The sequence below is a fragment of the Anas platyrhynchos genome, chromosome 5 (genome assembly GCF_047663525.1).
Source record: "Anas platyrhynchos isolate ZD024472 breed Pekin duck chromosome 5, IASCAAS_PekinDuck_T2T, whole genome shotgun sequence".
NCBI classification, from domain to species: Eukaryota; Metazoa; Chordata; class Aves; order Anseriformes; family Anatidae; genus Anas; species Anas platyrhynchos.
In genome coordinates, this window is record NC_092591.1 from 25,343,498 (window position 1) to 25,368,611 (window position 25,114).

Below are 25,114 nucleotides of genomic sequence, written 5' to 3' on the forward strand. Positions count from 1 at the left end.
TTTGATATGTCTCTTCAAAATACAGCTACTTGACACCAAGTAGTGGATTCAAACTACCTGCAGTTGTTGAACAGTGGGGGCAAGCACAGTTCAATTTTTTAAAATAAAAACCTGCAGTAAATAGTTCCATCCTTTTAAGAGATGGGGTGAAGGATTATAGTACCATGGCAATGAAGTCTTTTGTGATTCATTTCCCCCCCCGCCCCCAAAGAACTCAGTTAAGAAGCATGGTTAAAGTAGAGGTGTCCATAATGAGATTTTGGATGGAAAGAGTTTGAAGGAATATGATTATTATTTATTTTTTTAAAACTGAGAAAGCATAATAGAGTCTTTTAATGTGGGCATCAAAGATTTTTCCTATTAGAACGTGTTCTGGTCTGAGCTTTTCTGAAAGAACTAGCGAAGCATCAATGTATGCTTACCAGATCTTCTTGTATCTTCTAAGATACCTAGTTTATGAAAACAAATTTCAACAGTTTCCACTATCTCTGAGTTCTGTTATAACAGCCTAAATGTGTGTGGCACCACCTTTGAGGCTTTGTATATTTGAGACCCACCTCCATTAAAATTCAAGTGCATGTGGAACTCACAAGCTTAGATCAAAGTAAGAAAGGGCTCCTTTCTTCTCAAAATTTAGATCTTATAATAGTAACTGTTAGTGTCAGGAGGACTGCTCTCTGGAACAATCACTGCTATGTATGTACACTGAATCAGGGCTTAATCTACAAGACTACCTTCACTATTTGAAAGCGTGGTCCAAATGATGCTTGCAATGTAAATAATAATTTAAATTGTATTGATGTATTCAAAATAAGTTCTCAAAATTTTTCAGAATGGGTGGCCAATATAATTGTAAAGAAAGAACTCTGTGTGCAAATCACAACCCCTCCAGCGTCACAGTTATTTCTTTAATAATCAAATACAAGCAAGCATTGAAATAATCGTCTTCGTTGTGATCCACAAGGAAATGGCAAATTTATGAAACTGAACAGAATCTGAACATACTTAGTAAAACTGGGAAAGATGACCTCTGTTTTTGAGCAGAGAACCAATTTTGGAGATGGAAAGAACAGTATCAACAAACACAGTTCAGAAAATAAAGTCCCAGTAGGTTTCTTTATGTATTGAATCTAAGTATAAAATGACATTTGAGTCTTTGAGTTTAATTTTTAATTGCAAATTTGGCTGTTTAGCAGCTTAACAATCACCAGTTCACATCAATACCATGTTTAGGAAATGTGATATGTACTTATTTAAACAATAACATTGTTACTTCAACTTGTTAGTCAAAGTTTTAAGGCATCTGTCTTCTAATTTCACATTTTTATTGCTTTTTCTTTGTAAAATATATTTACCTTACCAGTAATGAAAGCTGAATTTTGGAAATAAGAACACAGCTGGCTGAATTCTGGAGGCATAAAAAATTGAGGTTTTAATTGAAAACATATTTTATAGGAGAAATCAGACCTTCTTTGAATGTTTCCAGTGAATAACTTTTTTTTTTCCCCTTTGTATCGAGCAATTTTGATTCAGCTACTTGATGGAGCCAGCTATGCACGCAGTGTTTCTAAATATGAAGATTCATGTAAAATATGTTGAATTGAAATCCTAATGCATTGATATGCCTCCGCTGATGTGAACCTCACTTTACACTTCTGACATCTTACAAACCACATACATGTAAAACATGGTTAAGTACTTCATATGCCAAAATTCTATCTGTGCTTGTGTTAATCAGTAAACATATATTACCTCCAGAATAGGTATAACACCAGTAAGCCTGAAAAGGTGTTTTTTTTTTTAAAATATGGTTAAGATCTGGAAACTAAGAATTACTACCAAATCTACAACTCAACTCCTAATGTGTAACTTAGTACTCTAAAGCTTATTCCTACAGAAAAGCCAAAGCTCTGCTGCCAGTGTATCTCATCAGAAAAGCTGTGATCTGCCAGAAAAGAGATGAAGAACATTTTACCTCACAAAGCAAACTTTTAGAGAAGAAAAATAAAAAGGTTAAAATAAATAAAATGCCGCCATTCGTTCTTTCTGCTCTTCAAGCATTTATTGTAAAGACCTCTATAATGCCAGGATAGAAATACAAATCTACAACACACAACACATCTCACAACACATCTGTGCAGTGTAAAATTGTGAACAGCAGAGTCCACTTTTCCTTTATACCTCTGCACGGCCACACACGTAGAAGGCAAATCAGGATTTTGCTTTTATTTATGGGGAATAATAGTCATTTAAAATCATAGGGAATTATTGTAAATATGCTTTTGCACCAGACCAAATAAACAGATGGCAGTTAAAAAGGAGAAGCAAATCAAGCCCTGACTCCTCCAAGCACATGATGCCTATGCACATTACTGCACTTTTTCTTTTGACTTCATCTCATTCTAAAAGCTAAAGAAGTTTCTCACCTGGGAACAGACTAGTAAAGATTTTCAGGTTACAGCAGACAGACAGACAAACAGGAGCAAACAAATAGTATCTTGGGGCTTCTGAATTGAGGTTAGTCTACAGCGTTAAGACCATAATAAGACCTAATGTTTCAGTATTATCCTTAATCTGTCCCCCTTCTACTCCAAGCAGTACTTTATATAATCACTTGCTAGCATGGGATTCTCCAGCTCTGAACAGAAACTTGGATAAACTTAAACATACGAAGACCAAAAATTACCCTTAGTATGTTCATATGATTCTGAAATACTTATATTGATCTTTTATCCCATCCCTGGTTTCCTCTACCCAAGATCTAAAGTGGATTCTATCAATTCTGAGAGACATTTTAGATAAGGAGGTCATGGATGGGTCAGAGCAAGACCTTTGCTATTTAATGACCCTGTAGCTTGCCTTTTGCACAAGAGCTTAGGTTACTACATTTTATACATTTTATTGTAGGACAAACAACTAACATGTCATCATGCACTCAGGCTCATGATTTTGTTTACAGTTGCTGCTCAAACACAAGAGGATCATTTTCTTGTGCAGCATATAAAAAAAAGGGTATACAGTAAGACACAGAAAAAATGGCTTTAAATTAAGGTTTATCACACTTTATACATGCATTAGTATGATTTCATATGTATAAAAAAATTTGTAAAATAAAAAGTAATACAAGACAATATCACTCCTCCTCTTCATTTGTTTAATCTGTTATCTTGTCTCCAGCATCATTTATTACTCAGCCTCTGTGAGAAAGTGAAAAGTTAACATTGGCTAAATATTTTTGGTACTTGCTTTGCTTTATTAGAGTACTATGTGGATACATCTTTGAAAACTATGCCAACGTAAGTCTTAAGATGCGATGTTGGGAACGTTTATTTTATTCTTTCACACTGTAAAGCCACAGTGGGTGGTTACTTATAGAACCATGAGCAAAACCACTGAAGATTAAGGATTATATTATTAACAGAAACTAATACTAAAGGCTTCTTTAAACACTGCAGAAAACAGTTACTGGTTTACATACAAAATGGTTTCAGATTTAGAATATCACATCTAAATTGAGAGATTGAATACAATGCATTTGTAGCACAAAATTGCACCAGGGGAGGTTCAGACTGGACACGAGGAAAAATTTCTTTACCATTAGGGTTATCAAACACTGGAAGAGGCTTTCTAGAGAGGTGGTTGATGCCCCTTGCCTGTCAGTGTTTGAGAGGCATTTGGATAATGCCCTTCAATAACACACTTTAACTTTCGGTTAGCCCTGAAGTAGTGAGGCAGTCAGACTTGGTGATCTTTGAAGGTCCTTTCAAACTGAATGATTCTATTCTATGCTTGGAAATATGATTTATAGTATCGGATTATAATTTTACATGATTTATAGTGGCAAATGAAAGAGGAAAGACATATGAAGAGCAGTTGAAGTCATTTGGTTTGTTCAGCTTAGAGCGGACTGAGAGGAGGCCTCATGGCAGCCTGCAGCTTCCTCATGAGGGAGAGTGGAGGGGCAGGTGCTGATCTCTTCTCTCTGGAGACTAGCAAGAGAACCCAAGGGAATGGCTTGAAGCTGTGTTGAGGAATTTCAGACTGGATGATTTAAAAAGGTTCTTCACCAAGAACGTGCTTGGGCACTGGAACAGGCTCCCCACGGTCAAGGTATTGAGCCTGCTGGAGTTCAAGAAGCATTTGGACAACACTCAGATAAATAGTTTGATTTTTGAGTGGTCTGTGTGGAGCCAGGAGTTGGACTTGATAATCAATACTGTTTAATATCCTTATCAATGCTGATGATCAAAGTGATTGAGTGTACCCTCAGCAAGTTTGCAGATGACACCATGCGAAGTAGTGCAGTTGACACAACAGAAGGAAGGGATGACATCCAAAGGGACCTGGACAAGCTAGAAAAGTAGACCCAGGTGAACCTAATGAGGTTCAGCAAGGCCAAGTGCAAGGTCAATCCCACCTGGGTTGGGGCAATCCCAGACATGAGTACAGACTGGGAAAAGAACTCACTGAGAGCAGCCCTGCAGAGAAGGACTTGGGAGTTTTGGTGGATGAAAAGCTTGACATGAGCTAGCAGTATGTGCTTGCAGCCCAGAAGGCCAACTGCATCCTGGGCTACATCACCAGAGGAGTGGCCTGCAGGTTAAGGGAGGGGACTGTCCCCCTCTGCTCTGCCCTTGTGAGGCCCCACTTGGAGTGCTACATCCAAGACTGGGGCCCCAGCAAAAGAAGGATGTTGATCTGATAAAGCAGGCCTGGAGGAAGGGCACAAAGATGATGAGAGGGCTGGAGTGCCTCTCCTGTGAAGAAAGGCTGGGAGAGCTGGGGCTGTTCAGTCTGAAGAAGAGAAGGCTCTGGGGAGACCTTATTGTGACCTTTCAATACTTAAGGAGGGCTTATAAAAAAACATGGAGAGCAACTAATGTTGTGGACAGATAATTATAGGACAGGGCGGAATAGTTTTAAACTAAAAGAGGGGAGATTTAGATTAGATGTTAGGAGGAAATTCTTCACTCAGAGGGTGGTGAGGCATTGGAACATAGAAGTCCACAGAAGTTGTGGTTGCCCCATCCCTGGAGGTGTTCAAGGCTAGGCTGGATGAGGCCCTGAGCAACCTAATCTAGTGGATGCCATGTCTGCTCATGGCAGTGCAGTTGGAATTAGATGATCTTCAATGTCCCTTCCAACCCAAGCCATTCTATGATTCTATGATCCTAGTCAGTCCTTCCCGACTCAGGATATTCTATGATTCTATAACATGACACTAGCTCAGAGGTTCAAAGTAGTACTACTATTAATATATTATTATGGAGAATGAAAGAAAAATGAACCAAGGTTGGAGCAGGTAACAATGCCATTGATACCAATGAAGCTTATCATTACAGTTAATGGGGTTTTTGTTTTTTAATAATGTACTTTCTCTATGAACAGCTTTTCTAACACTATTGTGGTTTCTACAGTATGTTTTGCTTATGTATCAGATTCTGTGATTCCAAATACAACTATACTGATGGATTTCAGTGTAATTTAGAACTCATTAATTTCTTGTCATGGGTTTAAAGCATGGGTGTCATTTCTAAGGAGATAAGGAGCAAAATACCACATAGCAGTCAGATTTCTAGAAGGCCACAGGATGCTTGCATAGATTTTTTAAAAATTTTTTACAATTTCAGAAGGTCTGTTTATTTCAGGATATATATTTCTGGAATACATATATCTGCAACCTGCCGCAGATTACTCCAATTTTGAGGTACTTTGGTGCAGCTTAGAAAACAATATAAAAATGCTGCAAAAGATTTACACTTGAAAAAAATGTAAATCTTTTGCAGATCTTACTGTACTGTAAGTCCAAGAGGACGTGCCACTGAGCAAGAAAAAAATTCCAGGAAGGCAAACAGTGATCAAGTGAATCAACCATGCAAAGTGAAATCTATCCTTTTAGAAGGAAAAGCAGGTACCTGAAAGTGCATAGTATTTGTAACATATGAAGTTAATATAAGATGTGCAATTACAGAATGGTTAAATGAAAAACATGGATGAGAGGGCCATGTCAATAGAAAGGTCATGGTCACAGAAGTGTACTATCATGAAATAGGCGATTCTTTGCACAGAGTGCAAAAGTGAGGACATGGAAGCAGTCTAGATGAGCGGGAGAATGATAGTCCAGATTTAAAATAACCTGAAAACAAAATATTGCATAGTAAGTACCTGCAGTAAGTAGCACAGTAAGTACTATTCATTAGAAATAATACTTCTGATAACCAGAAGTAATAATATTGAGTGACGCACTGGGAAGACAATTTCCGCATATGAAATGGAAACAAAATATAAAACATTCAGACAAAAGATCTGAATTACCACATCATCCCCGATGCCAAAGAGACGTTTATAGTGTATACAAACAGTTTGTTGATGTTTAAGATTGTCAAGTGTAATGTGATGCCAAGATGGATTTGAAGGTTGTCAAATAAAAAGCAACAGACCTCCGAGGAATTTTTAGTGAGCAGATGAAAGTGCACAGCAAACACAGGGCGAGTTTCTTAATGCTTAAAACTGAATTAAAGTTCAATAAACATATCTGCTTTGGTTAGAGATGTTCAGTATCTGTTAACAGGAGAGAAGGAAGACAAACTCATCAGGTAAGGTGAACAAACGCTTGTTGCCAGGATGCTCTTTGTTCAGTCTGTTAAGACACAAGCAGTGCCATTCTTGTGCTGGTGTTTACAGGTAATATGAAACATTCCAAAATTACTTCAGATACACAATACTTTGGAAAAGTATAACTAAATTAGACAGAAGCAAGTCTTCTCAAAATAATTTTCTGGACAAATATCGTTTTGCCTATAAACATTCACTCTACTCCATGTATTACTTTGCTTTGAAATAATTTTGACTCAAAGTCACAGTAAGTAAGATACAACACTGCTTGGTCTTTCATTTGAACAAAGTCCAAGAAATCCTTAGCAACTCTTGTGAAAAGAACAACATACACACAGGGTTACCTTGTGAGACAATGTTGTCAGTGAAAGGACAGACTTACAGATAAAGAAAGGTGACACAACCAGTGCAACCGATGCAGCAAACTCTGGTACATCAGCTTGTTTTCTTCAATTCAGTAACAACCCAAGGCTTGACTGGGTTCAAAATTCTGTCCCCTAGTAAACCAAGAACAGAACTACTACTACTACTACCACCACCTTCTATTTACAGCCCTGGCAAAAATATGGCCCCTTAAAGAGATCACTACCTGCCCTCTGAAAAATCATGCAAAATCTTATGTCAAACCTCATTTCCCTTATACTAGGGAGATAATCTTTCATTTACAACTGATTTATCAGACTCTGGAAGACTGTTTTTCTAGAGGGATTCTGGATGACTTGACTTTCAGTAAATGGCAAGTGTTGCATTTCATCATTTATTCCCCTCATTCTCCATCAGAGGAAAATATTGTATTATTAGCTTATGCTACTTTTAAGGAATTATTGTAACTTTTGTATACTGCTACAAAGATATTTTTGTTAATGAATACAAATATCTATCAGTGCAAAAGTATCAATTGGTAAGAAGATAACTTATTAAGAATGTAGTTGCCACTTTTTGGAGATACTTTAAGTTTAGCAGAAAGGAATGCAAAAAATTAACATTCAAGTGGAACATGGACAAAATTATTTTTGCTGGATTTGTACATGGCCTCATTTTAGTGTTCATTTACAACATGATGCACCAGCTTATACTAAGATCTTTTGAGGTGTTCTGTACTGCTTCAAAATACCAGCCATAAAGTGAGTAATCATTCTAGCATGGATAAGAGCTAAGCAGACTTGGGTCTAATCTCAGTGACAACCTGTAAGACAGCCTGTAAGTGATTTGGGTGCAGCACAAGCAAAGGCTCTGTTCAATAGTAATTAAGCCTGCAACTGCACCTATTCTGTCTGCTAAAGTGTCTAGGAAGAACCAACTGAAGAAAAATGTTTGTGCATTCTTATCCAGATTGTCAGCAGCGTGTTCAAAGTTTTACTAGGTCTTTTATTTCCACCTCCACTATGTACTTAAAAGCAAAGACTATTCAAATTTAGCAAACTTCCACTCAAAAAATGGAATAGTGATCTCATATGCTTTATAACAGTTTTATTGGCAGGGCAGCAAATTTGTCTCCCACAAATCCCAGGCATTTAAAAGCAGCATACACACTGCTTTTGGGTAGCTACTGGAGAGTGCAATAAACATATTATGTAATTTTGTATATAAACTGAAATGGACAGCTCTCCTGAGAGAGGAAGAGAAGCATCACCTTTCTTAGGAGGCTCTTGTACAAAGTTAGAGACCGTACATGTATCTTGCTTTGATAAATCCTCTAGTATTTTATCCACATATAAATTATTGGCAGAATAGCATGAAGAACCTTTCAGGATTAGTTGTATTATTTGCTGGAGGTAACTACTCCTATTGCTCTTTAAACATTCCTGTAGCTTCAATAAAATAGAAACAGATCATAAGCAAATGCAAGGGCAGGGTATATCTGGTCCCACTAAGCAGCACATCTGCAATTTACCTTTCCTCCTCTCCTACTTCCAAGATGCAGTCTTCAAACACACCTATAAATTCATTTGCAAATGGAGTTGCAGTCCCTTTTATACATAGTGTGACAAACAGTAACACCATGTCAACAAGAAGTTCAACAGCAAGTTTTAAACTTTTCAGGGAGTAATGTCTAGTTATACTGTAGACTACATATTAGAGAAAGGTATAATAGCTACTTCACCACTAGATAGCATAGCTATTCATCTGTTAGCTGTAAAATATTGTTAATCAGCAACTGAACTGTTTTCTATTACTCAAACAGTATTACAGTTAATAATGGTATAACAGATGAAATGGCTGAAGTCAGCAGAGATGTGTTCTGGATGTGACTGGGGCTTGCCATGTTCATAGGTTTCCAATAAATCAACAAAATCTCTGCTGCCTTATATAAAATGATTATTAAAATACTGAAAGGCTTTTCTCTCATTCTTCTAGGATGCAATTAATGACTATAATAAATGTAAAAAGTTGTACGCTGAATTTGAATAGAAGTGATGAGATTTGAATCTCCCAGTTTCTTATCACTGGTTCAGGCAAGTTTCTCTGGATTACTAAATATTTCAAAAGCATGTGGCTATGTCAGAAAAAAAAAACACAGAGGCTTTATAGACATAAATCAGCTCTAAACACATGAAAATGAAGCTCTGAAACTTCAGCCCTGAAGCTCTAAACATGAAAATACTGTTAGAATGACTAGACATAGGCCACAACTACTATCTTCTGAAAGCAGCCCTTTATTCAATAATCACTACTACATGTCTAAATAGGATGGATACTCCACGTGTTTCAACATTAAGAAACATTCTAAACTTCATGTTCAAGATTTTTAAAAAGTATTTTAACCTCTCAAGACATCAGATCTTTCTGGGATTATGCTCTTCATAAATGACATGTTGAATGGATTTATTCTTGTGGTTGGCATAGTATAGCAGGTATGGAAAAACAGTTTCCAATAAACTTGGGAATCAAACCAGAGATCAACACAATTTATGAAGGGCATCAGGAAGTACTTAATTTAAGTCTTACAGAGTGGCTTTTCCATGGGCATCCTCACTGGATTATCTACAAAACACTACGCACTATAGATTTCCTGCCCTTGACACAATTCTTATGTGTCAGCAGAAAGGAGGTGATAACAGCCATAATTGCTTTATGACTACTACTGTAGATGAATTTCTGATGGATCTTGCAGGCCAGTTTCTTGCCCATTGCTCTAAATTTATGATATCATTAATAAAACCATGGAAGCATTTAAGACGAATTCTACAGAAAGTGAAAACCAAAAAAATTGATTAATCAGAAAAACAGAATTCTAAAAGAAAAAAAAAGGACAATCATAACCAAAGATTACCATCCTAACAATTCTGAAGAAGAGAAATAACCTTTACAAATTCTAATGACATCATATTTGGCTGGAGTGAACTCATTAAGTCACTAAAGGGCACCTGATTTTAGTATCACCATGAAACGGACTCTCCTCCATTCTAAGAGTTTGGCTTGAAACTAAATTACTATGTCTCTTTGGTGTTTAAAGCAGATTAACAGCTGCTTTATAAAGAATGTACCTCCTGATTAAAAATTACAAAATAAATCATGCCTGTGAAAAAAAGAATTCACATCTCCCTATTTTTCATTCAAATCCAGTTAAACATTTTCTATGAATTTTCACATTATTTTTCCCACAAGACTTATTTCTTACTCTTTTTCAATAGAGTAAAGAGGACTGACACAGGCAAAAAATTTATTTTTCTTTATGAAAACATATTACTTGGAGCTCTGTATTTCAAAAATACACACTATAAAGCCAATGATCAAATGATCCACAACAATATTTGAATACTAATGAAAAAATATCAATTCCTTAACTGTTCTATGTTTAATTGAATCTGATATTTCAGCGTATTGTGGGAATATACTTATCAGAATCAGTAGAGACCAATGTTAATTATGAAGGCCAAGCACAAACGAATAATCTTACGTATAGACTCTGACACATTAGAAGTGCAAAGTACTCTGCAGATCTTATTTTATGAAAATGTACTAAGAGTGCAAATGTATAGGCCCTTAGGAAGCAATTATCCCTAAAAGATTTAGCTATAATTCAATCTGAAATAATATAAGAGATTTTTTTAAAAAATGGTTTCACAAAGAAGAGGATTATTTTACTTTAGCTATGGAAATACGGGCCCACATGCTTCCCTGAATGACCTCTATGCAGTTGTGGGCATTGCCTGGAGGGAAGATTTGAAATCAGTCTTGTCATGCAATTAATATAAACCCCTATGATCAATAAGGATACTATAAAAATTAGGAGTACTGATTTGGCGTTGTTGGACTGCATGGCCCACATCACTATAAGGAATGTCCTATCCCATAAATACATTAAATACGCAAATCTTAAACCACATCATATTAATACATCTAACAGAGGTGTATTACCAAACATGTACAGATGTTACATCAAACACTAAGATGAACTGGTACTTTATAGATCTATACAGCACACCTTAAGTGTCATGTGTTTTATTTGTGTGACATGGGATGTAAAAGTATGTAAAAATGAAAGTATGCAGAGTGCTTACATCAGTTTTGTTATTCCCAGATCCTACATCTGTCCAGTTTACTGCCAGCACACCTCTCCTGCAGGTAAAAACAGTCTCTCCGCTGCTTTATTTCACTCAGGAGTCTATGTGCTACTGGTGCCTCAAAACAGGGTAGAAACAGCCCCATGAGCTAATATAACTAAAAATAAAGTCGAAAGCTTTCATTTTGTTGTACCTGTTAGACCCTAACATATGTTGAAAGAAATAGGTTTCTTGCGGATACTGGTCTTACACTTTTTCTTTTTTTTTTTCCTTCTGAGCAACTTACAATCGTGAGGTGATTTTAAAAATTAAGAAAGAAATAGTAACACTTAGGGTTTTGTTGTTGAGTATTTTAGGACAGTGCAGAGTCCTGAAACTCACCTTTTATCATAAACTTCTATGCCATCCTTAATCTAGCCGATCCTTATTACAGTATTTTTATCAAGTTAAGACTAAAAGTATTCTTATACCACATCTGATGTTTGCACTTCCATTGCTCCCTAAAGTAAATCAAGTTCCTCATGTGCCACTTATCACCAAAATACATCTTTTGCCAAACTATGTCAGAGAACATCCATTAATTTAAGAGAGTAGGGAAAAGTGATTTTTTTTTAAAGTGTAAAATAAATAAATATATATATATATATATATATATATATAATTTTTCCTGGAGGGACATAGAATGAGTATCTGGACTCCTCCTGCAGGAGTGTAAATGCTTCCATCTGAGTTAACAGTACATAGTCCAGTTTCTCACCTGCATGTGGAGACAGCTAAAACAGTCAGCTGTTTGCATCAAGGTGAAAATAATTGTGCTGATGTTTAATCCTGCACCACAGAGACAAACAGCCTGTTATATTTCTCTGAAAATGGTCAGACGACCCAGAGGATGACTGGCAGCAGCAGCAGCCAAGAGGGCTGCTCAGGTATGTACACACAACCTGTGCATAGCACCCCTGACAGCTATTGAGCACGTACAGAAGGAAGGACGAGGCAGCTGAGGAGAGCGGGATTCCCCAGGGGAGGTGTGTGCCCAGAGCCCATGTTGCACCACCTGGCAGGAGGCTCCTGAGGAGAGCTCTGCTGCCAACAGCACCAGAACCAAGCACCATTCAGGCCCAGAGTGCCGGTCCAACCCGTGGTTAAAGAAGCGCTGATCTGACTTTCATCCCTACCAGCCAGTCTGTATTTTCCAGGCTACAGCTGCACTAAAAATGGATGATTAGCTTTTCATTTAAATAACTGCTTAGGTCAGGATGAATGCTGATATGCTGCATATCAATGCTGCCTGTATGAAATACTGGCAATGATAGGCATTTTAGTTTTCAAGGTCAAGAATTCAACTTAACCAAGCAGCCTTTTAAAAAGTACTCAGATGGCCTGCCCTCACTGTAGACAACAGTAATATGAGCTGAGACAAACTTTAGAGAGGTACAACATTAATGAAGTAGAACTTCACCAGAAATTTAAAAGCATTCCTTTTTTTTTTTTTCCTCCCCCAACTCTCATCTCTAAAAGACTACGACCAATTAACCTCTAACTTTGAAAAAAAAAAAAAAAAAAAAAATCAAAAAATGCCTGTGAGAGCCAGAAATTAAATTCTTTAAAGATTAGGTGCTAGGAGAGCAATATCAGGCTTAGGATGAAATCCTAGTAACACTCTCAACTATTAAGTCACTTCTTGCTCTGAAAATACAATTATTCTGTAAGCATTATGTCAGACAATATTAAATGTAAAAGTGTATTCTCAATAAAGCATTTATATTTTCTGAAGGAAAGAGTCTGGGCATAACATTTTCAATGACACTGGAAAAACAAGTCAGCATGTGATTAATGAAAAACAATATTATTTACTATAAGTAGCATGCTTGGCAAGCATGAACTTTTAGTGATACCGGATTCAAAACAATGCTATTATTACAGTTAGAAACAGCTCTGAATATTTATGATCTCTATTTCTTGTCATCTGAGAATAGATTGCTTTCAATATTACTCACCTGATTTTGAAATATTCACCATGGATTCTGATGGCAATTATAAGACCATAGAATATATAGCATTTTTATGTCATGCAGCCTCTCTGTTTATTCATCATACTTTTTTTTTTCCTTAACTGAGAAATGTCAAACTACACACAGATTTACTTTAATTCCTATATCTTGCATCGGTTGAGTTGTTGCATGAATAACAATGTTCCCAACATTAAAAAAAAAAAAAAAGAAGGCGGCGGCAGAGGAAAATCTGTGTATAAATGACATATGCTTGGATCTTACTGCCTACATCAAACAGTTTTAAAATGACAACACAGTATCAACAAAGCAACTTCTACCTTTACATTGTCTCTCCACTATCCATAAAAGAGATTTTTAAGAACATAGTGGTTGAATAAGCGTGCATTATACTTGCACATCTTACCTGGCATTTTCTCTTATTCTGGCTAGCAGTGAGACTGCTGGTTATGTAGCTATCAATTCCTCTGACGTTACAATTTCCCTTTCTCAAAGCAGCAATAACCTGTCACTTTACACTGTCCTTTCTCTGACCCTCTCCCGCCTCTCTGCTCATTTTTATTCTTATTGACAAGACTTATTATTCCTCCTCCCAATTCCAACTAGCTACCCTTTTGCAAATAGTAGTATCAACTATGTGGTCACTAGTAGTATAGGTCAACAATGTTATTAATATAGTACACACTGCTGGGAGCAGATCAAATAGCCATGCTTTAAAATATTAGTTTTGCAAAGGTACCGTGAGGCAAATAGTTGCAGTTTTCTTCACATTATAAAATGTAGTGCAATGACAGACTCCAAGAACCTAGTGTTAATTATCAGCCCAATATTTTTGAGTATGTTATTTTTTTCTTTCTTTTTTTTTTTTTTTCTTACACAAAATAAAATAAAACCATAACAGAAGGATGCTGTATCTGTGTTTAAAGAAGGGGTTGTTGGCAAACACCATAGCTCACTTCTGCTGAAATGTACACAACTGATATATGCAGCCCAGAAAGCTGGCACCAGGGGCTTACAACCTTAATTTGCCTGCAAGAAGAAATGGAGATTTACCTTCAGAGCACGTTCTTGATTGTTTTCAGCAGTCAGATGTCTCGTGTTGTTTGCTGAAGTCTGGTTCTGCTCTTTCAGATGATGAAGCTCCTGCTCTAGCCGTTTGCACTGCAACGAGGGAAGAATCCCATTAAGTAGAGGAGTGTGGGCATATTTTTTTCAACAAGCCAAATGAATTAACGTAAATAACCCCATCACCATTTCTGCAGTAGAGAAAGCATCAGACAAAAGCATGTTACAATCCCAAAACAGCACTAGAGCTACATTTTAAAAATGTGCAGCATTATTCAGTTTCCTCCTAGTCCAACTGTATGTCAAAAAAGCGCAAAGTTTAGTATCAGATAAAGACATTTTGCATGTTTTAAGAAGTCTTAAAAAATTGCAAAGGTCTGGGGATGAAATTCTGCTCCTAGTTATGCCAATATAATACCGTATTTTGGCTTTTATTTATTGAGTAAGTGATTATCAAGGAAGTAATACATACTTTTAGAAAAGCAAGCAAATTAAACACCCTCTTCCCAACCAGCCTTTTATAAGGAAATACACGTGTAATTTATATACTTGTATTTTTTATGCTGAGATTATTCCAAGTACACAACACACGTTGAAATAAAAGAAATTTTAAGATTGTTTTGATTAAATATTTAAATTAATGACAAAGAACAAAAAAAATAACATTTGCTACTGCGTGCATACACAGATATACATACTGTGGTCAGCTGAGAACCTATTTTAAAGGTCAGCAAATCATGAACTAAATTATATTTCACTGTTTTTTACAGTAACCATAAGAGACCTTGCACAGTTACTTTGTTTTAAAGGAGTAACTAGCAGCAGACAATGCATTGCTTTATGAAAAAAAAAAAAAAAAAGTTCTATAAACACAAACAAACAAAACCCCAAAGGATGAAGGACCAGGAAGACATAGAGAAGCAGCCATTGGACAGCTCTAGGCAAAAATACAAAATTAACAGGAATATTTTAAAACAATATATTGCAAGGAAGTAGTATTGCAAAATTTATAACTAATATTTTAATAAATACTTTCTGAAAACATTAGTAAGAAAGGAGTGAGAATTATGATATAATGCTCACATGAGTGCTGTTGACTCAAAACACCTGAATATTTCAGTCTCTTTTGCTACCTTGGTGACTCCGGACAGCACAGAGCAGAGCTTACTAACAAGAGCATGCAACATATTTCAACACAATTTTGTACTCGGGACAAGGAAACATAGCTGATGTTAACTCTAAGCAAAAATTATTTTAAAGGTAACAAATCTCCCTGGAGTAGTGAATTCTCTCAGTGAGCGTTATAAAGTTCCTTAATGCAGTTTCATTTTTATAGCAATAAAATGAAAAAAAGACACTTACAAAATAAGGAAATCCAGATAAAAATATTAAGATACACTTGACTGCAAATATTTTTTTTTTTTTTTTATAAACTTGAGGTATTTAATCTAACAAAAAAACATAAATCACAGCTGTAATTCTGCAATGAACAGCATAAAAATTGTGTTTCTGCAGGCATGAAAAACAAGGTCCCAGGAAAATTACTGAAAACTAAATCCAATTATGCTTTTTTTTTCCACTCTAGATTTTTTTTTTTTTTCTAGCATACAGGATTTAAACATCATTAAGTAAATAAAATCAGTCTACTTCTTCAGACATTATTCATGACACTCCTGTTGCTATGTAATATCAGCAGGCCTCTCACCTTTCTGCTTTGCCAATGCTCTTCTTTAAAACACTGCTCTGTAATTCCCAATTTGGCAGCATCACAGGTTTCTTATAGGAAATATTTTATGAAAGGCCAAAATCTCAACCTCCTTTTATAACAAGAATTTATATTCATGCTATTCCTTTAAAAAAAATGAAAAGTGAAAATATGCTAAGAGCAAAGCCTAGCTTCAGGACATGACAGAAAAACGACCTTGATGTGTAGGGCTGGTTGCACAACTAAGAGTATGGGCACAATCTTACCCCACTCTCCATTTTACTCCTGTAAAGTCAGAACACTGAAATAAACAGCACAGGGTGATCCTCATACCACGCAGCAGCATAAAGATGCAACAGAAATAACATAAAACAGATGTGCATCCCTATCAACTCAGCCTTTGCACACTACATCAACCTTGGTAGCATGTCGTAATTCACCTTTAACTCCATTCTCAGTAAGAATGTTGATATGTGAAAAAAAAAAGGGTATACTCAATTTGTATACTGCTTGGAACCATTTTGAGGGTATCATTGAAAGAAGTGGTGATCTCATTTGACCTTTGCACATAAGTGTCTTAATATGTTGGAAACAATGGATTTACAGATGTCACAAATGAATTATGAATTTGGATGTATTTATTATATGTAGCTGTCTGGGAAGCAAAATCTTTAAACATCCTGCTAGTGAAAGTATTAAATAATACTCTTAACAGCAATATTGTGTTACTACTTACTAATGTTTTACAATTTACAACACTTTTATACCTGAACTAATTTTTAACCATTAAAAATAACATTCTAAAAACAAGGGCTCTTTCACAAGAACAAGAGCATACGATACTTCCGTGTAATCTTACTGTAAATAAAAGTTTTAAAAATAGGATTTTAAACAATGCAGTCCTTCTCTTAATTTCAGCCAACATTTTTTGAATTCTGTGTCATTGGTTGTTAGTAAGGTCCAATAAAAATAGATGTTCTTTCAAAAAACATCTATTTTTATTGGTTCATTCCAGGGCTTTAAAATGCCAACAGCTGCAAGTAAGAAACTGGATTTCCTTCTAAAAACATATATAAAAATACTTCTTGGAGCACAGTGAAGAGAAGCCATCATCCAATTCAGTACTAGCAAAAAGGAAATGTCAAATGTAACCTTTTAAGAAAGCTGAAAGCTAAAGGAAGTATTTCATTTTAATTATTATAAAAAAGAATATCTAATCAGTCACCCCAAACCTGCAAAAATTTCTACCTGCAAAACATTCGAATAGAATCCTCTTAAAGTTAGAAACAAAATATTTTGTGCAACTCAGGTTGCCTAGACATTGTGGTCTGAGGTGTAATTATGCACTTATGAAAGACCGGACAGTAATTGAGAAAACTGCTACTCTATCTCAGATACTTTAAGTACTGCAAGGAATATGAAAACAGCATAGATTGATATCAACAATATGCCTTGATAGAATGCTGAAGACTTTGCCAAGAAAAGGATATTAAAGCCTTGGAAATGGTAGCATGTGATTTTTAAAGTTTTCACACAAGCAATTCACCAAGGATCAGCCTCATCACACAGACTTGTGTTCAGAGTTCATCAGCCAGAGTGGCAACCCTGATGGGGGAAAAAAAAAAAGGAAGAAAAAGAAAAAAAAGAAAAAAAAAAAAGAAGTCCCCTCTCCTTTCAAATCCTAATGTTTATTCCCCCCTCTGATAATACACTTTCCCTCTAAAAGTCTCCCACCTAAGCTAGCCTTATTCTGATGATAAGATACTTACCAGGCAGTGAACCTCTTTACTGCAGGTATTCCTTGAGCAACCATCAGTGCCCATCTGCACAGATTTCACTAGAAGGTCATCCCTTCCCAGCAACAGGCACTCAATCTTCTCTTTAACCATATTTTCACTGTACAAACTGGTTTCTCCCTTTTAAATGCACCATGTCTTTCCAGACAAATACCCCAATTCCCTGCACAGGATATATCACAAGTAGCTAAACACAAAATGAAAAGCAAAGCATGTGACATATATCTCCCCCCCCCAACCCCCCTCCCAAAACAAACAAACAAACAAAAAAAACCAGACAGGAAAGAAAAGATAGACAGAAAGAACAGCTGTTCTCCCCATCTTCTAATTTAAACTGTTAGACAAACCTTTTTTTAAAAAAAAAAAAAAAACAAACAAAAAAACAAAAAAACATCAGCTGATATGATTTGGTAGAACCTGGATGTTCAAGAAAGGCACCAGTTTGACCCTCAGCAGGTGCTGACTTCTTTCAGTGGTGGTGGGAGACCCAAGGTCACCATGGGGGAAAAATGCAGACAAACAGCAAAAAGGAGCATCTACTAATGGGGATGCTGATGGAGAGGTCAAGAAGTGGACCTGGACCAGCAGAATACCACAGAGTAAAGTCCTGGAGGCTCACATTGGGAAGAGACTGTTAAAAGATAGTCCTAGTTCCAGGTACACAAAAGGAGCAAAGATGGAAGATAGAAAAATCAATGCAGATAACCACTTAATAGTGTTTGGCCTTTACTAGAAAATGAGGTTGCATTAACATATCAAACACAACTTTAGCACTTGTATAAACAAATCATCTTAAACATGCTGTCAGCTTATCAGCATTTTCTTCTTTGACTTCTATCTACAACGTATTAACATGGTGTTACGGTGCCTGCCATGTCTACACAGATTGATGAGTAATTTTTGGTCATTACTTAATGTGATTCTTCAGTGACGTGTTCTAATATTAAAAAGTAAAGAGATTATACAACAATAAAGACAAATCCACAAGCAATTTTAAAGGTAGCATCAATAGGGAAAAAGATGGAATATGGAAAAGTGCTAACTTAGGCAGAGAACCCCCTTGTCCCACAACAATTTGGTAACTTGTCAGTTTATTTATGTGAAGATAACACTTATCCCTACAGACCTCATGTAGAAGCATATTTAATTCTGAGTAACTCAGGTCGATCAGGCTGTTCACATGCTTTGAAATAGGCTTAAGCGTTTTGTTACACTTGTGACCGTGGCTCTCATCTCAGTTATATTGGGTGGGTTGCTCATTTTGTGTTTCAGTGCAGATTTGACTAAGAGAAAGTGTACTGTACCACCCATTGGCTGAGAAATCAACGAAATGGCTGGTTAAGTGCAGAATAAGTTGAATATAACAGAGAACTGCACTACCAACTTACTACAAATACAGTCTTGGTGGCAATTTAATCCTGTTACTTCTACGCTTGCTTTTAATATTCCTGTATAACATACAATATTTTTCCCAGTCTCCATTAAAAGGAATTAAAATTAGCCCCTTGTGAGGTTAGGCGATATGCTAGCAAAATAAAAGAATCAACTTATTATGTAATTTATATGTTAGGAAAAAAAAAGTTAATACAGTTCCAGTTAATGCAGATTCGAGGGTCAAAGTCTAATGAAACAAATTTACTTGGACTAATATGAGGCCAAATTTTGCAGAATTCTTTCCTGTATTCTGAATTACATTTGTATATATTAATTCAATTAGAAAATCAAAAAATAACAAAAAATATTTGCATAAAAATTATCTATCATTCTTGTCAAAATCTGCAATGCCAATAATCTTATGAATCAGCACTGGTATAAACACATGACTCCGCTGAAAAGATGGCTGAAAAAAGGGATAGTATAAGATGGAAGTGCTGCAATATGCTTGTTCTGTTCTTGTACTCTTCTTGAAGTCCAGATTGTTGTCTGAGAATGGGCTCATGGTGGTGAGCTGGGTGGATCTTTGGTCTGATCTGATCGAATCCAGTCAGTCTTAAGTACTTTCTGTAGTTTAATAATAGATCTAGTACAGATTCTCACAAATAGTTTTACTCTCTCATTGAACTAAAGATAACATCTTTATTCAAGTCATACAAAAATTAAAAGTGAGTGTAAAGCCAACTACCACGGGCCAGCTGGTGCTTTAAAGCATTAGTGCTTTAGTGCATACAGAAGTCTTCACTTTAAGCTGTGAGTAATCCATTATATTCTGTGGACGTTTATGCATGAAGATTGTCTTAAACATGGATCTCAATTAGTGAAGTAGTGAGAAATATAACAAACCTAATTCCTACTAAATAACTTAGGAAAATGGTTTCTGTCCTCTAAATTATGGTAAAGCAGGAGTTCATTTAAATGACAGATGAACTATTTTCCAAATTGCATTTTTCCCTTTATGTATTTTCAACAAAACACTTTCCAACAAAGTAGAAGACACACAGTATCTTGATGGAAAATGCACAGCTACCAGTAAAAGCTGAGCTCCTGGGATACCAACATCCTTCTACACAGCATACTTTTGGAAGCGATGTATTTCAGATACATTTTGAGATTAACATTCACTGCTATGAAAAAATGAAGTACAAATAATTAACCTACATATCAAACATTAAAAAAAGAAAAAATAAGAATCCTGACTACCTTTTCACCTGTTATTTTAAGCTGTTATCTGTGGTAACATAAATACAATAAATAACATTAACTGAACATACAGGGTTCAACTGGTTGTACATTTAGTTTATTATTCTGTTCTCCTTTTCCTATTTCATGTATAACAATCCACACTTAAAAGTAGCTCCCAGCTCAAGGATGCCCAACAAAATGCAAGTGTTCTCAGTTTGACAGCCCTTCTCTCCCTCTCCCCCCAGTATTTTATTTTTTTGAACAGTCTGCCTCTTGTCCCAAATTCATCATGATTTCTAGAGAGGCAAACATCTTGCACCACTTGGATGCTACACAACTCTTTCCTTTGCAGACAAAAATAATACCAAAGTGATCCAGTCAAAACACAAGCCAACCTTTGGTGTCACTGTGAATTATGTACTTTGAACTGCAGATGTTTGGAAGCACTTATATTTATACAAATAGATTTTATTCTTTTTCTTCTAAAATAATCAGTTAAAGAGAAATAAAGAAATAAAGGAGTTTATACATAATAATCACTAGAACAATTTTTCCATTAAATTATAATTTTGAATTAAGGCTTTCAAGCCTCTGAAAGAAAATACTTTCCTTCAAAGGTCTGGCAAACCATCAACAAATGTGTTTAAATGATTATTTATACAATGCCCAGCAGCTTAGAACTACTAGGTTTTCAAGAAAGAAAAGTGTTTTTGTAGAGCTTAGGCCTCAGAAACATATGCATCTTAAAACAAATTATATTCTATTAGTAAGAGAAACACTTATATGCAAACACCTCTTTTTGCAATGGTGTCTTGCCCCATCAAAAGAAATGCATTAAAATACACATGAAACATTTTTGTCTTCTCTGTCATTATGAGCCAGTCGGAACCTGCAGCATTAAGGCAGATAACATTCTATACACACGACCTGGTTTCCTCCTACCATTCCTCTCCCTTTATATTTCTGAACATCTGAAAATGCAGCAAAACAAGCTTTCATTTTCATTTGAACAGTTAAAAGAACTGGAAGTGCACAGACAGACATTCAGAAAATTCAAACAATTAACTGTTTTTACTCTTCATTTTATAATAATTGTAATGTGCAACTATTCAACAGCACTGCCTAGCCCTATGATACTCCTCCAAACAGCTTCATTCTCATTATATTTTAAGATTTTTATATTTTACAATATTTTATATTATATTTATAAGAACATTTCCCATTGTTCTTTCAGCAATGACATTTCAAATATCAAGACAAGTTTGATCTACTTCTTGACGAGCTCAGTGCACTCAGGCTTTCCTAATCAATGACACTCGTAATAGAAAACATGCTAGATGAAAAAAGAAAACCTGATGCTCTTCAGCTCTGTGTAATTCACCAGTCATTCAAGCAGGGTTCCTGTGCTGGCTGTGCCGCTGAGCTAGCCTGGCTCTGTTGAAGACGGGTTGTGACTGACTCATCACCTACTACAGGAGGAAACAACAGCAGAGTTGCTGAAGCCACATAATTTGGTTGCCTTCATAGTTCGCTGTATCCCTCTGCATCAATGCTCCTGATAAGAACTTATTTCATCCCATGCTTGATTCAGTTACCTAAAAATTGGTGGCTAATATCATGTGGGAAGCCTTAGGTTATTGGAAGCACCTGCACAGGCCTGGAAGACATAAGATAGTAGGTCTATGGGAGAACCACTGGAGGCCTAGAAACCAGAACACTGCCTGATCACATGCATGTTTAGGCAAAACTGAGCCCCTCCATAGCTCCTGATGCTTTTCTTAAGTGTTCTGAGGCCAAGCAGGATCATGATATGTGGCTTGAAGGTCAGGAAGGCTGGCTTCATCAGTTTGGACTGTCTAGCAGCCATGTCAACTATAGTGTAAAGCAACTGTCTTATGATAAACAATGGTATTGACTAAATAGAAAGATACAATGGTTAGATACAAATAAAATTTTAAAACGTGGATGCACAATCATGTAGGAGTTTATATATTTAATATATATTTAATATTTTTCTTGCTATTTTATCCTTTTTAATTCCCATAGTGAAACATCTGATTAAAAAAAAAAAAAAGCAAAACAAAACACAACCTGATTGCGTATTAAATAGCCCTACAAGAAGTGTCCCACTGAAGCTAGTCAGAGCAGCTGAATATTAAAATACTATACCGACCTTCTTTTACGAAAGTTCTCAGCACTTTCTAAGTCACAACAACTCCCACATACTTGTTCACACACTGTTTTGAAAGACAGTGATAACCTCTGTGATTTGTCAGTACAATGAGCTGTAATGTTATGAAATGGGCCACTGCAGTTGCAATACTCGGTAAATGCAGGTAATATACTGTTGATTTTCTATCTTCAGTTACATAGGGAGAAATTCCACAGTAGCCAGTCACCTCTTCATCACATGGGCTCAAAAAATAACAATATTCTCCTACAGATTTGTAGATCCTATACACATTCTTTTTAAAATTGAAATATAATAAAGGAACATGAATTTTAAAAAAACAAACTTTTTTTTTTGTTACTAGCTATTTTATTTTTTTGTTCTATTTCTCCTGCTTTGTTCTTGAAGAAGGAAACAAGTCATCCCCCTCCAATTTTTCTTTAGTCTCTCCCTCTTTTGAATCCAGCATCTTTCCTCCTTTCTTTTGCACTGCAGAACGTTTGCACACTCCAATTCACAATTCTCATCTTGGCCTGTGTGAGGTCTATTCCACTGCACTGTCTCATTTTTGTCTACTTTTTGATTCATCCAATTCCCATAAATACTCTCATTATTATGAGAATTTTCTCAATAATTCTTATTGTTTAATTATATGAGTGCTTGGAGATGTTGTAACACCTGATGAACATTGACTAATCAATTTCAGTAAAGTGATGGAAAAACTAATAAATAGGACTTGTTTTATGGGATGAAGGATTAACATAGGAAGTTTAAGAAGCTTAAATCAACCTACAAGATCATGTCAGAACTGGCATTACTACACGTAAATCCTTTGCTTTGCTAACTTGACCAAATGACACCAAGCTATTGCATCCTGTGGCCACATGTTTTGCTGACTCCTCAGCATAGCCAGTTCCATTACGACTAGATGGCCCATGGCCAAGAGACATCTGACAGATAGCTGATAACTGCTTTTGTTTAAAACCTTTCCCGCATCCCCATAGTGATAGTACTCAAAAATATACGTAGTAGAGTGGAGGCAGGCAGTGTTGACTGATACACCTAAGTTTTCAGCAATACCAGCTACCAAAGACGTACGAAAAGATAAATTTTAGAAATGAGTGTTCAGCCTGATCCTTCACCTAGTTCTAGAAATTCAAAATCCGATCCTCAGATACATGTATATGCAAGGCACTCAACTGCTGACAGATACATGTTTTTAGGAAGTGTAACATTGTTTAATTGAACATAACCATTATTAGTTGACAAGAAAACAAGATTTAGTAAACAATCTGTCATTCTAATGAGGTAGTTTTCAAATAATCTTCAATGGATTTTGTTAAAATCCATATGCAAACAAGACTATTGTCTAAACCTTAAGTTGGCATTTACAGCGTAAAAGGACAGGAATACTCCTGGTCCATTTTTAAATATCATCACATTATTTCAGAAAATAGTATCATGGACCACTGCACAGAAGCCACGTTTTTTTAATCTCTTTATTCAGATACCGTAATCATGGGACTGCAGGTTTTCCTCACTGTACACACTATCTGTTTGTCCTGCTAAATACTGTACTCTTAATTGAGCCATCAGTTGCTTAAGTGTCAGTTCTTCAGTTTTAATGTTGCATGTAATGTGTTATCCAAAAATTTCTTTACTTTATAATAAAAGCTGCTTTAAACTAGAGATTATGACAAACTATAACAGCTAACTAGGTAGGTGACAGCACAGAACTCTGCAGATATGCCAGGGACAAGAAATAGTTCTTGAATAAATGACCTAAAGTCAGAAGTAGTTACTCTTTTCTCCAAGGAACCAACAAGCCTTTTTTAACAAACCTTAACACTGAAGATCACAAGTACCTGAAGGCAATATTAATACTAGTATTATAACAGCCTGCAAACAGGTGTCAAAATGAAGTAACCTTATAAATTTTCATATTTCATTGTGAAATCAGTTTCTCACCAATGCTGAAATCTAGGTAATAGCAAATCTATAAAATTCATATTTCAGACATCTTTTCAAATTGCTTATCTACACTGCAAAATGGTATAAAAATACTAAAAACAAAAAATAAAAAAAAAATCAAGAGCTTAACTAGCTTTGCAAAAGCTTAAATTGACTCACATGTCATATGTCTGATATGGAAGACAATGATACCCCACAAAGAAATGCTTAAGAAAGTAAATAAAAGCTCTGCAAAACTAAAACAAAACCACACATTTCTAAGTTTTCTATTGCTCAGTTTCAATAACAGTGAGAAATGTCTGCATGATTTTAGTACATGAATAAGACTTAAAATATTAAGTAATGATGGCATCTAAAAATTTGAACACTGTAACAGAAATTATTTTTAGCTTCACTGAAGTGTTTTGTAGGGATTCACGTTACTCTTCTCAAGAGCATTCTATACCTTGATTATGCAGCTTTGAATTAACAGCCACATAAAAGCCTTCAGATAAGTCACAGAAAAGCAGGAATGCTTAAACCTAAAATCAGCTGCATTTGACATGTGCATTTTCCAACACTACCTTCATCCAGCTCAAAGCTTCCTGGCAATTCCATCCCTCATGTATAGAGGATAGGACACCCTAAGCAGAGAAATTTTAAGAAAAACACAACAA

General features: G+C 35.8%; 1 protein-coding gene across 16 annotated transcripts in view; it reads right to left on the reverse strand.

The window, feature by feature from the left end:
- MIPOL1 (mirror-image polydactyly 1) overlaps positions 1–25,114 on the reverse strand; it is a 188,567-nt gene that overhangs the window by 78,836 nt on the left and 84,617 nt on the right. For all 16 annotated transcript variants that reach the window (XR_011809604.1, XM_038179768.2, XM_072038467.1 and 13 more), the window contains one exon: positions 14,186–14,293. Coding sequence is in view for 15 of the 16 variants with exons in the window: in XM_038179768.2 (XP_038035696.1) it covers positions 14,186–14,293 (108 nt within the window). In the remaining variant the exon portion in view is untranslated. The remainder of the gene's footprint in view (positions 1–14,185; positions 14,294–25,114) is intronic.